This window comes from Bombina bombina, chromosome 6 (assembly GCF_027579735.1).
Source record: "Bombina bombina isolate aBomBom1 chromosome 6, aBomBom1.pri, whole genome shotgun sequence".
Taxonomy (NCBI): Eukaryota; Metazoa; Chordata; class Amphibia; order Anura; family Bombinatoridae; genus Bombina; species Bombina bombina.
The window spans coordinates 771,565,602-771,577,999 of NC_069504.1; the positions used below are offsets into that span (position 1 = coordinate 771,565,602).

The 12,398-nt window shown below is 42.4% G+C and overlaps 1 protein-coding gene across 2 annotated transcripts in view; it reads left to right on the forward strand.

The window, feature by feature from the left end:
- The window catches only part of ADGRE5 (adhesion G protein-coupled receptor E5), a 580,790-nt gene that overhangs the window by 444,899 nt on the left and 123,493 nt on the right, over positions 1–12,398 (forward strand). Inside the window, exon 8 of one of the 2 annotated variants that reach the window (XM_053718071.1) lies at positions 5,352–5,429. The exons of the other annotated variant lie outside the window; for it this stretch is intronic. Coding sequence (XP_053574046.1) covers positions 5,352–5,429 — 78 coding nt within the window. The remainder of the gene's footprint in view (positions 1–5,351; positions 5,430–12,398) is intronic. 2 annotated transcript variants of the gene reach the window in all.

Below are 12,398 nucleotides of genomic sequence, written 5' to 3' on the forward strand. Positions count from 1 at the left end.
GATCTTGGAGCCAGGACGGATCGGTGAACCTGGCATGGTGAAGACAAGGTAGGAAGATCATCAGGGGGGTAGTGTTAGGTTTATTTAAGGGGGGTTTGGGTTAGATTAGGGGTATGTGGGTGGTGGGTTGTAATGTTGGGGGGGGGGGTATTGTATTTTTTTTTTTACAGGCAAAAGAGCTGAAATTCTTGGGGCATGCCCCGCAAAGGGCCCTGTTCAGGGCTGGTAAGGTAAAAGAGCTTGTAATATTTGTAATTTAGAATAGGGTAGGGAATTTTTTATTTTGGGGGGCTTTGTTATTTTATTAGGGGGCTTAGAGTAGGTGTAATTAGTTTAAAATTGTTGTAATATTTTTCTTATGTTTGTAAATATTTTATTATTTTCTGTAACTTAGTTCTTTTTTATTTTTTGTACTTTAGATAGTTTATTTAATTGTATTTATTTGTAGCAATTGTGTTTAATTAATTTATTGATAGTGTAGTGTTAGGTTAATTGTAGGTAATTGTAGGTAGTTTATTTAATTATTTTATTGATAGGGTAGTGTTAGGTTTAATTATATCTTAGGTTAGGATTTATTTTACAGGTAAATTTGTTATTATTTTAACTAGGTAACTATTAAATAGTTCTTAACTATTTAATAGCTATTGTACCTGGTTAAAATAATTACAAAGTTGCCTGTAAAATAAATATTAATCCTAAAATAGCTATAATATAATTATAATTTATATTGTAGCTATATTAGGATTTATTTTACAGGTAAGTATTTAGCTTTAAATAGGAATCATTTATTTAATAAGAGTTAATTTATTTCGTTAGATAAAAATTATATTTAACTTAGGGGGGTGTTAGTGTTAGGGTTAGATTTAGCTTTAGGGGTTAATACATTTATTAGAATAGCGGTGAGCTCCGGTCGGCAGATTAGGGGTTAATAATTGAAGGTAGGTGTCGGCGATGTTAGGGAGGGCAGATTAGGGGTTAATACTATTTATGATAGGGTTAGTGAGGCGGATTAGGGGTTAATAACTTTATTATAGTAGCGCTCAGGTCCGCTCGGCAGATTAGGGGTTAATAAGTGTAGGCAGGTGTCGGCGACGTTGTGGGGGGCAGATTAGGGGTTAATAAATATAACATAGGGGTCGGCGATGTTAGGGCAGCAGATTAGGGGTACATAGGGATAACGTAGGTGGCGGCGGTTTACGGAGCGGCAGATTAGGGGTTAAAAGTGTAATGCAGGGGTCAGCGATAGCGGGGGCGGCAGATTAGGGGTTAATAAGTGTAAGGGTAGGGGTGTTTAGACTCGGGGTACATGTTAGGGTGTTAGGTGCAGACGTAGGAAGTGTTTCCCCATAGGAAACAATGGGGCTGCGTTAAGAGCTGAACGCTGCTTTTTTGCAGGTGTTAGGTTTTTTTTCAGCTCAAACTGCCCCATTGTTTCCTATGGGAGAATCGTGCACGAGCACGTTTTTGATGCCGGCCGCGTCCGTAAGCAACTCTGGTATCGAGAGTTGCATTTGCGGTAAATATGCTCTACGCTCCTTTTTTGGAGCCTAACGCAGCATTTGTTTGAACTCTCGATACCAGAGTTAAATTTATGGTGCGGCCAGAAAAAAACCCGCGGAGCGTTAACAGCCCTTTTACCGCCGAACTCCAAATCTAGGCCAGAAAGAGCAGAGATCTGTCCTTTTAAGGTATTGGCAGACAAACCTTTATCCAAACCATCCTGAAGAATCCTAGGAATCCGAAAGGAATGCCAGGAATAATCATGTGAAGAACACCATTAAATATAGGTTTTCCAAACCTTGTGGTAAATCTTCCTTGAAACAGGCTTGCGAGAGAGAAAACTCTATGACTGAGGACTAAACGTTCAATTTCCATGCCCTCAAATTTAGAGATTTGAGATCTGTATAGAAAAACAAAACTTATGCTTACCTGATTATCAGCTAGATTACGAGTTTTGCGGTATGAGTGAAAAAGCAGCGTTATGGCTCTTTTTCACTACCGCTGGTATTACGAGTCTTGCAGGTTTAGCTGTCCCGCACACTTTTTTGGCCATAACGCAACGTAACTACCGCAGCTTTCCAAAAGTCCTTTTTCAATGAGACTTCATTTGCGCCGGTATTACGAGTTTGCCTGGGAGGCCAAAAAGTGAGCGGTACAGCCTATAACTAAAAGATCCATACCGTAAACTGAAAGTCAGTAGTTATATGTTTTATGCTACAACGCTGTAACATAAAACTAATAACTAAAGTGCTAAAAAGTACACTAACACCCATAAACTACCTATTAAAGGGACACTGAACACAATTTTTTTTCTTCCGTGATTCAGATAGAGCATGCAATTTTAAGCAACTTTCTAATTTACTCCTATTATCATTTTTTTCTTCGTTCTCTTGCTATCTTTATTTGAAAAAGAAGGCTAAGCTTTTTTTGGGTTCAGAACTCTGGATAAAACTTTTTTATTGGTGGATGAATTTATCCACCAATCAGCAAGGACATCCCAGGTTATTCACCAAAAATGGTCCGGTGTCTAAACTTAGATTATTGCATTTCAAATAAAGATACCAAGAGAATGAAGAAAATTTGATAATAGGAGTAAATTAGAAAGTTGCTTAAAATGTCATGCTCTATCTGAATCACGAAAGAAAAAATTTGGGTTCAGTGTCCCTTTAACCCCTAAACTGAGGCCCTTCTGCATCGCAAACACTAAAATAAAATTATTAACCCCTAATCTGCCGCTCCGGACTTCGCCGCCACTATAATAAACATATTAACCCCTAAACTGCCGCACTCTCACGTCGTAAACACTAGTTAATTATTATTAACCCCTAATCTGCTGTTCCTAACATCGTCGCAACCTACATTACTGTTATTAACCCCTAAACCTAACCCTAATTCTAAGCCTAACACCCCTAACTTTAATAAAATTAAAATCAATCTGACTTCCGGTGGGCGGGCGCTGAGAGTGGAAGCAGGGGAGAGGAGCTCCGGACCCTTGGCCCCTACTTTGAGCTGGAAACACTCGAAACGGCCCATAATTAGCCAAATTCCTTGGCAGGGAATAAACACCCCTGTCCGGAGCACTACGGTAAGGAGTCTGACACCCGACTCCCCCGCCGCGGAGCGCAACCAGAGAGAAAGGCAGAGGAGAGTGGCTGCAACAAGGGCGGCTGAAAGACAGGGCATAATAATAGCCCCAGAATTGTACCGGAGGGCTCCTTCAGGATCTAGAGTCCCAAGCGAGGTGCCCCAAGCAGAAGGAAGGAGGAAGAATCGGGTGAAGGGGTGAGTTGGAGCTTTGGCGGCAAAACGCCATCTTGACATAGCTGAGGGGAAGGTGAAGTGACGCACACAATATTACATGGTGCTAGCCCCCGCAGAGACATATACCATAAGAAGTCTGAGAAGCTAAACGCTAGACACAAAATTTACACAAGCGAAAGAGAAAGGCCCCAGATTGTAATAGGATTTGAAAGTTATAAACACTATTGCTGCATATCAAGCGACAGGCCAGGGCTTGTGCTGTGTTGAGACTTTATTATTATTTTATTACTGCAGCAAACAGCCTCACCCACTGGTGTTAACCAACAAAGAAGTAATCAACACAATTCCAAATAAAAATATAGACAGACAAAGGATTTTAAGCAAACTCCTCTGCCACATGTCAAGCATAATAGTCAATTGCTAATTTGCTGAGCAATATAACAGGGGAGGTGGAAGACAGGACCTGCAGAGATATATCACAGAAGAAGGCAGGAGAGTCCTATACAGATATTCTACATATACTACAGCTGAGGGATTACAAGATTAAGCCTAACTCTCTGGCCACCCTTTTTTTTTTCTCTCTGTGGAAACTGAGTATACACAGGCGCAACATACAGGCTGCGCTAGACAAAATCACATATGCAGTTGAAAGTGATTTCTCGCCAGATCCCATAGAGAGGGCCACCCTCGAGGACATCACTGACATTCTCATTCACTTATCTGATATAAAAGGCTGTGATAACGCACCCCATCACAATGCAGGGCTAATCTGAATGGGCTCACGCCCCCCCGCTCACCCTTCCTTTATGTTTACTGAATATTGCAATATCCTCTAAAAGACCTGAGACACCCAGACCTGTTTCTAGCGGTCCATTATCCTTATAAAATACATTAACACCATATTAGTGTACAGTTGAAGCAACAACTGTGGAACTCTCAACGCTGTATGCAAAAGTATTACGATTCATACTCCAAGAAAACGGACACAATGACAAACAGGTTAAAGAACGCTGATAAAAGAAAGCACCAGGTTGATAGTCACCAAGCTCCAGGACCTGCGGAAGATGCTGGACCCAATAGTCTCATGGATGCCCACCCAATTGTCTCACAAATCTCAGCGTTGTTCCTACCCAAGATAGACCAACTCCAAACAGGTATGGATTCTCTTACAGCCGAAGTTAAATCTTTTAATGGCAGATTGACACGGGTAGAGCAGCAGATGGCAGAAGGGGAGACCCGTCACAGAGAAACTGAATCCCATGTACATACCTTACAACAACAGAACGAACGGCTGTGGGCAAAGATTGACGACCTGGAAAATAGGTCGCGACGGAACAACCTAAGGATAGTGGGCATCCCTGAGTCAATCCCAGGCTCTCAGCTGGTGGAGTTTGCAGAAAACACCTTGCCGGGTCTCCTTAATATCTCCAAAGACCACCTTCCTTGCACAGTGGAAAGAGCGCACAGAGTGGGAGACCAGAGCAAACACAAGGAAAAAAACCAACCGTCACGCCAAGTCATGGTGAAATATCTCAACTTTAAGGACAAAATCTCAATTCTACAAGCTTATAGGAAAGCTCCCACTCTCGAATACAATGGAAAAAGACTATACCTCTTCCAAGATTACTCTGCGGCAGTGGCTGCCAGGAGGCGAGAATTTTCGCCATACTGTAAGCAACTGTTAGAACAGGGCAGAACAGCAGCCTTATTGTTTCCGGCAAGATTGAGATTACAAACCTCGAGAGGGCCACTGTTTTTTGACTCGCCTAACTTGCTCAAGCTCCACCTGCAAAAAGAGGGGGAGAGAGGGCAAGGGGCAAATGAAGATGACTCTGATGCTTAGGACTGGGTTCTTTGCCTGGTCGATAGAAATTGATCATTAATAGATAAGCAACATTATTGCAATGAAGAAATGTATCCTTGCAAAGTGAGGGGGGGGGGACCCACTTTATTGTTGGACAGGAAAGTTAGTCCATTGTTGAACTGTTGGGTTTGTTAAGAGGGGAGGTTATTGTTCATTTGGTTCTAAATGTATGCACTGTTTACTGCATTTGTTTCACTTAATTTTGTGTACTAACTATCTGTATTAGGAAAAGAGCTGACCGGGCCTGCCTCTGGGTGCCACCTTGGAGGGGAGGGTAGGATTATCGGTAATAAGCACAGTAACGGTGAGTACCACATCTTTACGTATACTCTGAAATTAATCTGCACCACTACACAAGCATAAGGTCCACCCACGAAGATAAAACACCATAAATAAGTATACACGAACATATAAAATGAGACTGACCACATGGAATGTAGGTGGGATTACATCCCCAATCAAGAGAAAGGCTATACTCAGACATTTGAACACCTTAAAGACAGACATAGCAATACTTGAAGAAACTCACCTCTCGCAGAAAGAACATCAAAAACTCAGACAGGGCTGGGTGGGGGAAGTGCTACATACAACTTACGAAAAAAAAAGGGCCAGGGGAGTGGCGATCCTCTTCCGCAGAGGTCTAGACTACACTATCTTGCAATCTCTAGTTGATACTGAAGGCAGATTTGTAATGGTAAATTTGACAATAGGGGAACTTTGAATGGTTATCTGTGGGGTGTATGGTCCACATACTGAAAAGAAATCTTTTCTCACACAGTTACAGACCAAGCTTATACAGTTTGCAGACCTTCCAATGGTGGTAGGGGGAGACTTCAATATTGCCCCACACACGCCAGCAGATAGGTCCCGAAACCCAAACTTCACATCACAACACCGAATAGAATATAAAGGATCTAAGAGGGAAACACGTATCTTACATAACTTCAAAGGTTCCTTGTCACTGTCAGACATCTGGAGAGACAGAAACCCAGAAGCGCGAGACTACACTTGCCTACACCCAGCAAAAACTACCCTGTCACGCATAGACTACTTTTTGATCACCAACTCCTTTTGCTCCCGTATAACAGATACTAAAATTGATCCCATAACAATCTCAGATCATGCACCAGTCTCCTTACAAATAGACACTGATATTTCACACAAACGAGGACATAGATGGAAATTCCCGACACATCTGTACCATGACCTTAACTTGCGCAGGCACCTAATAGGAGAGTGGTTGGTGTATGGGGACCTCAACGCCGAACATGTGAATAATATTTCACTTTTCTGGGAAACGGCAAAAGCAGTCCTGAGGGGGGTGGTGACAGCATATGCAGCCAAAGTTAGGAAAAAATGTAGAGCAAGAGGGGAACTCCTTCTGAGGCAATTACTAAATGCCAGAAACAAATACTTGCGTAATCCCACCACACAGAACAGACTCAAATATAGAAAGACCAAAGACCTTAGAGACACCTACCTCATCCAAACCACGATCTCCGCTCAAAACCGCTCACAGGCCAAATTTTATAGGTATGGAAACCGTACTGGGAAACTATTAGCAAGACTCACTAAGTTAGATAGGAAACCTAACAACATCTTAGCCATTAAGGACAAAGACAACATACTCACCCAAGACTCAGAAATACAACAAGCATTCACCTCATACTACTCGAACTTATATGACTCACAAGACATTGACCCAGGAAAGAAAGAACAATTCTGGAGAGACTTGATACTGCCACAGCTAAGCGAAGACCACGTACATAAACTCAATGCTCCAATCCAACCATTAGAAATCACCAAGGCTATCGATTCACTCCCCCTAGAAAAATCCCCAGGGCCAGATGGCCTTCCTGGAGAATTCTATAAAATGCTTAGTACAGAAACTGCAGACACCCTAGCCCTACTATTTAATGCAATTCTAGAAGGGAAAGCAAATTTGTCCAACAGATTTGCAGAGGCAAACATTACGGTCCTTCCCAAACCTGACAGAGACCCATTGTTAACGGCATCCTACAGGCCAATCTCCCTGCTAAACTCTGACTACAAATTATTCACGAAAATACTGGCCAATAGATTAGCAGAAGTCCTTCCCCTCCTAATTCATGAAGATCAAACTGGGTTCGTAAAAGGGAGGTCAGCAGTAAAAAACATGAGAAAATTACAACTGGTATTAACACATTTTTGGGAGCAGGAGGGAGGAAACAGGCAGAAGAGTGCGGGGGAGGCATGTTTGATCCTAGTAGACGCAGAAAAAGCTTTCGATAAGATACTATGGGACCATTTATTTACCACCCTTAAAAAATTCGGACTGAAGGGATCCTACATGAGAGCTATTGAGACTATTTACAGTACCCCCCAAGCGGCGATTTTGATAAATGGGTCACCATCAAAAGTATTTCCCCTTAGAAGGGGAACAAGGCAGGGGTGCCCACTCTCACCACTTCTGTTTGACCTAGCGCTTGAACCACTGGCGATTAAGATTAGGAAGGAAGCAGAGGGATTGACCATAGGCGGAGACACCATACACCTGTCGCTCTTTGCCGACGACATGGTGCTGTACACAGAAAACCCCAGAGAGAACATACCTAAATTATTGACGATGATAGCTGAGTTTAGTGACATATCAGGATACCGGATAAACAAGGACAAATCAGAGCTATTATGGCTACTAAATAGGGACCCCAACACACCATTGGAAGATAACTTTAAAGTAATTACAAACACGTTTAAATATCTAGGCATTAAACTAACAAGAGATCCCACCCAATGGTATACAATAAATTTCAAACCATTATTGCAGAACCTCAAACAAATGCTCCTGAATTGGACGCCATTGCCACTGACCCTGACAGGAAGGATAGGGCTGATAAAGATGACCCTGTTCCCCAAACTTCTCTACACCCTACAAATGCTGCCAGAGCTACTTCATAAGCAAGATCTCAAGACACTAAATAGAGACATTTTAAATTTCATTTGGAGGGGGAAAAAACATAGAATCAGCTACCAAAAGCTAACATGCCAACCAGAGCAGGGGGGGTTAGGACTCCCCAACATAGAATATTACAACTGGGCAACCCTTTCAAAATATGTGATGGATTGGCTAGTGGATGGGGGACACTTTACTAACAAGTCGCTGGAGACAGCATTTATTAAACCATGGTCGCTTAAAATGCTCCCACACATGAACAGGGCACAGGTAGAGCCCATTCTCAGGGGGGCGGGCCTTTTTAGCAATCCAATAAAGGCTTGGTGGAAGTTATGTGGGACTCTCGGAGTCTCACATGGTAGTACAATTTACTTGCCCCTGGGGGGCAACCCAGATTTCCCCGCAGGATTTACCACTAAACCATTTAAACAATGGGAGAAATGGGGGGTAACAACCCTAAAACATGTCTTATCAGGTAACGGGTCCACAGTCAGACCATTTATAGAACTGCAGAACGACTATGGCATACCAAACTCCCACCACTTCGCCTACCTACAGGTAAAACACTACGCGCAAGGTCTACTGAAAGCCGGTAATATGATGGAAATAGACTGTGACATTTATAAACTCTTAAGGTTGACAAAGGGAGGGGTGACCTCCATCTCACATACCTACAACGCGCTCCAATCCAAAGTACATAAAGCCAATATCGCACATTTACAAGCTGCCTGGGGGAACCTGGTGGGACATGACATCACAGATACATGTGTGGCGCAGAGCTTTGTGGAGGTGAGGGAGGCATCGCTCTCAAATGACATAAGAGAATCCCACACCAAACTAGTCCACAATGCATACATAACCCCCAAAATATTCCACAAGTGGAAGAGTGATACATCAGGGCTGTGCCCGAAATGTTCCAACCCTAACCCAAACATTACTCACATGATATGGAACTGCCCGAAACTAACGAAATTCTGGGGCATGGTGCAGAGGTGGGTGGAAACATGCACAGGGGAAAAAATTCACTTATCAAACGAGTCAGTGATATTTCTAAACCATCAAACGAAAATACCGAGACACACAAGATTCATAAACAATGTAATTCTACTCACTAGAAAACTCATCTTGCAGCACTGGATGTCACAGGCATCACCAAGCCTAACACAACTCAAAGACACCCTGAGAAAACAAATGATTTATGAGCAACTGGACACTCAGGGAGACATAACACGCAGAACAAAAAAATTCATAACCAAATGGGAACCCTTCATTACCACTTTAGACACAGCGAACCAAAAACAAATAATCTATCCATTCAAAGACACAGAATACATACTGAATGCACAACTGCATGGGAAATGGAACATATTTACCTAAAAGACCAGAACCAGCAACCATGACTGGTGGCGGTACAGGGACAGACACATAGAGGAACCTGGGTGGCACCCGGGGGGAGGTCCAGGAATAAGGTAAGCTCTGAGGAGGGAGGGGAACTGGTAGGATGGATATTAGAAGAATGAGATAGAATCAGATTAAGTATCCAGTAGGTATGGTACCAACATGTTATCCTGCATATCAAGAACTGATTTTTGTTATAATCCACCTTAGTGAGTGGAGATAACAATTGGGTGGGGAGTGAGAAGTAGACCTAAAAGGGATGGAGAACGGATCTCCAAGGAAAAATACTGGAAAACTGAGATGCCAATGTATTGAATAGACATGTCATCATACTGTATTTAGCTGAATGACTCTGTAATTTTAGATGTTTGTCTATGTACTTGGCATTGAAAAATAAAATATTTAAAAAAAAAAAAATTAAAATCAATCTAAATGAAAATTAATATCATTAACTAAATAATTCCTATTTAAAACTAAATGCTTACCTGTAAAATAAAACCTAAGCTAGCTACAATATAACTAATAGTTACATTGTAGCTAGCTAAGATTTTATTTTTATTTCACAGGTAAGTTTGTATTTATTTCTTTTACAAGATATGATGAGTCCACGGATTTCATCCTTACTTTTGGGATATTAACCTCCTGCTAACAGGAAGTGGAAAAGAGCACCACAGCAGAGCTGTATATATAGCTCCTCCCTTCCATCCATATTCTGGGGGTGAGAGAGTCTCAGAAAGAAGTTTGGCACCCTGTTTTAGCCTTCATCAATTTTTTTATTGGTACATTTGGCTGCTTAAGTATATGACAGTATGGTACTTAACAGGGATTAAGTGTTTTCCTAAGATGATGATCTTTTTTCTCCCACATGCGGTACTCTGCGGTTCTTTGCAGCACAAGTCTGGAATATGTTTCCAGCAGGGTTACCATGATTCACTCTTGTTATTTCTATGAGTTGCTGTAGAGGAAAAAATGTTATCCTTTTAAAATTTAAAGAGATAGTAACATATTTGCTCTTACTGGTTTTTCTTTTATGTACTCAGTCTAAACACTCAGGAGTCTGATGTCACTGGCCAATCCTTTCTTTTAGAGTCTTGATTTTTTGCTTAGCCACAGGCAGTGCTCTGCGGTCACTGCTTTGGACATTGCTTTGAGGTTCTTGACAATGTCTGGTGCCAGCAATATTATTTTCATTGTCCTATGGGTTGACATGACTGTACTAGGTGCTCTTATATATTTTTAAAGAGACAGTGCAAATTTAGAGGAGTTTTTAGATAGAATTAAGGCTCTTAAGCTGGCTAATTCTTTTATTACGGATGCCGCCTTTCAGAAAATTGGCGGCTAAGAATGCCGGATTTGCCTTAGCGCTTAGAGCATTATGATTAAAGTCTTGGTCTGCTGATATGTCATCTAAGTCAAAGCTTTTGGCTATTCCTTTCAAAGGAAAGACCCTATTCGGGCCTGACTTGAAAGAAATCATTTCTGACATTACAGGAGGTAAGGGTCATCTCCTACCTCAGGATAGAACTGCTAAACTGAGAGGTAAACATAATAATTTTCGTTCCTTTCGGAACTTTAAAGGAGTCCCCTCTTCTTCCTCTTCCTCCACCAAGCAGGAAGGGAATTTTGCATAGGCCAATTCCGTCTGGAGACCCAACCAGACTTGGAACAAGGGTAAACAACCCAAGAAGCCCGCTGCTGCTACCAAAACAGCATGAAGGGGCGGCCCCCGATCCGGGACCGGATCTAGTAGGGGCAGTCTTTCTCTCTTTGCCCAGGCTTGGGTAAGAGATGTTCAGGACCCCCGGACACTGGAAATCGTGTCCCAGGGGTATCAACTGGAATTCAAAAATTCTCTCCCAAGGGGGAGGTTTCTTCTTTCACGATTTTCTGTAGACCAGATAAAAAGAGAGGCGTTCTTACGTTGTGTAAAAGACCTCTCTACTATGGGAGTAATTCGTCCCGTTCAATATTGGAACAGGGGCAGGGGTTTTACTCAAATCTTTCGTGGTCCCCAAAAGAGGAGGGCACGTTTTGACCTATTTTAGATCTAAAAAGTCTAAACAAGTTTCTCAGAGTCCCATCCTTCAAGATGGAGACTCTTCGAACAATTCTGCCATTGATCCAGGGGGGTCAATATATGATAAGGTTTGCCTTCCTGGACAAACATTTTCAGTTTGTGGCTCTTCCCTTTGGGTTGGCCACAGCACCCAGGATCTTCACGAAGGTTCTAGGGTCCCTTCTAACGGTCTCAGGCCGCGGGGTATTGCAGTGACGCCTTATTTGGACGATATTCTGATCCAGGTGTCGTCCTACCATCTGACAAAGTCTCATACAGACATGGTTCTGTCCTTTCTGAGGACTCACGGGTGGAAGGTGAATCTAGAAAAGAGTTCATTAATTCCACAGACCAAGGTTCCCTTCCTGGGAACTCTAATAGATTCCATATCCATAAAAATTTTCTTGACAGAGGTCAGAAAGTTAAAGATTATGAAAAATCAGTTCAATCTTCGGCCATCAGTGGCCAAGTGCATGGAGGTAATTGGATTGATGGTGGCGGCAATGGACATCATCCGTTTGCTTGTTTTCATCTCAGACCACTACAGCTGAACATGCTCAGACAGTGGAATGGAGATTATGCAAATTTGTTTCCTCAGATAGATCTGGATCAGGAGACAAGAGACTCTCTTCTTTGGTGGTTGTCTCAGGATCATCTGTCCCAAGAGACGTGCTTCCGCAGACCCTCATGGGTGATAGTGAAGACGGACGCCAGCCTTCTAGGTTGGGGTGCAGTCTGGAATTCCCTGAAGGCTCAGGGTGTGTGGACTCTGTCGGAGTCAATTCTTCCAATCAATATTCTGGAATTGAGGGCAATATCAATGCGCTTCAGGCGTGGCCTCAGTTGGCTTCGGCCAAATTCATTCGTTTTCAGTCGGACAACATCAC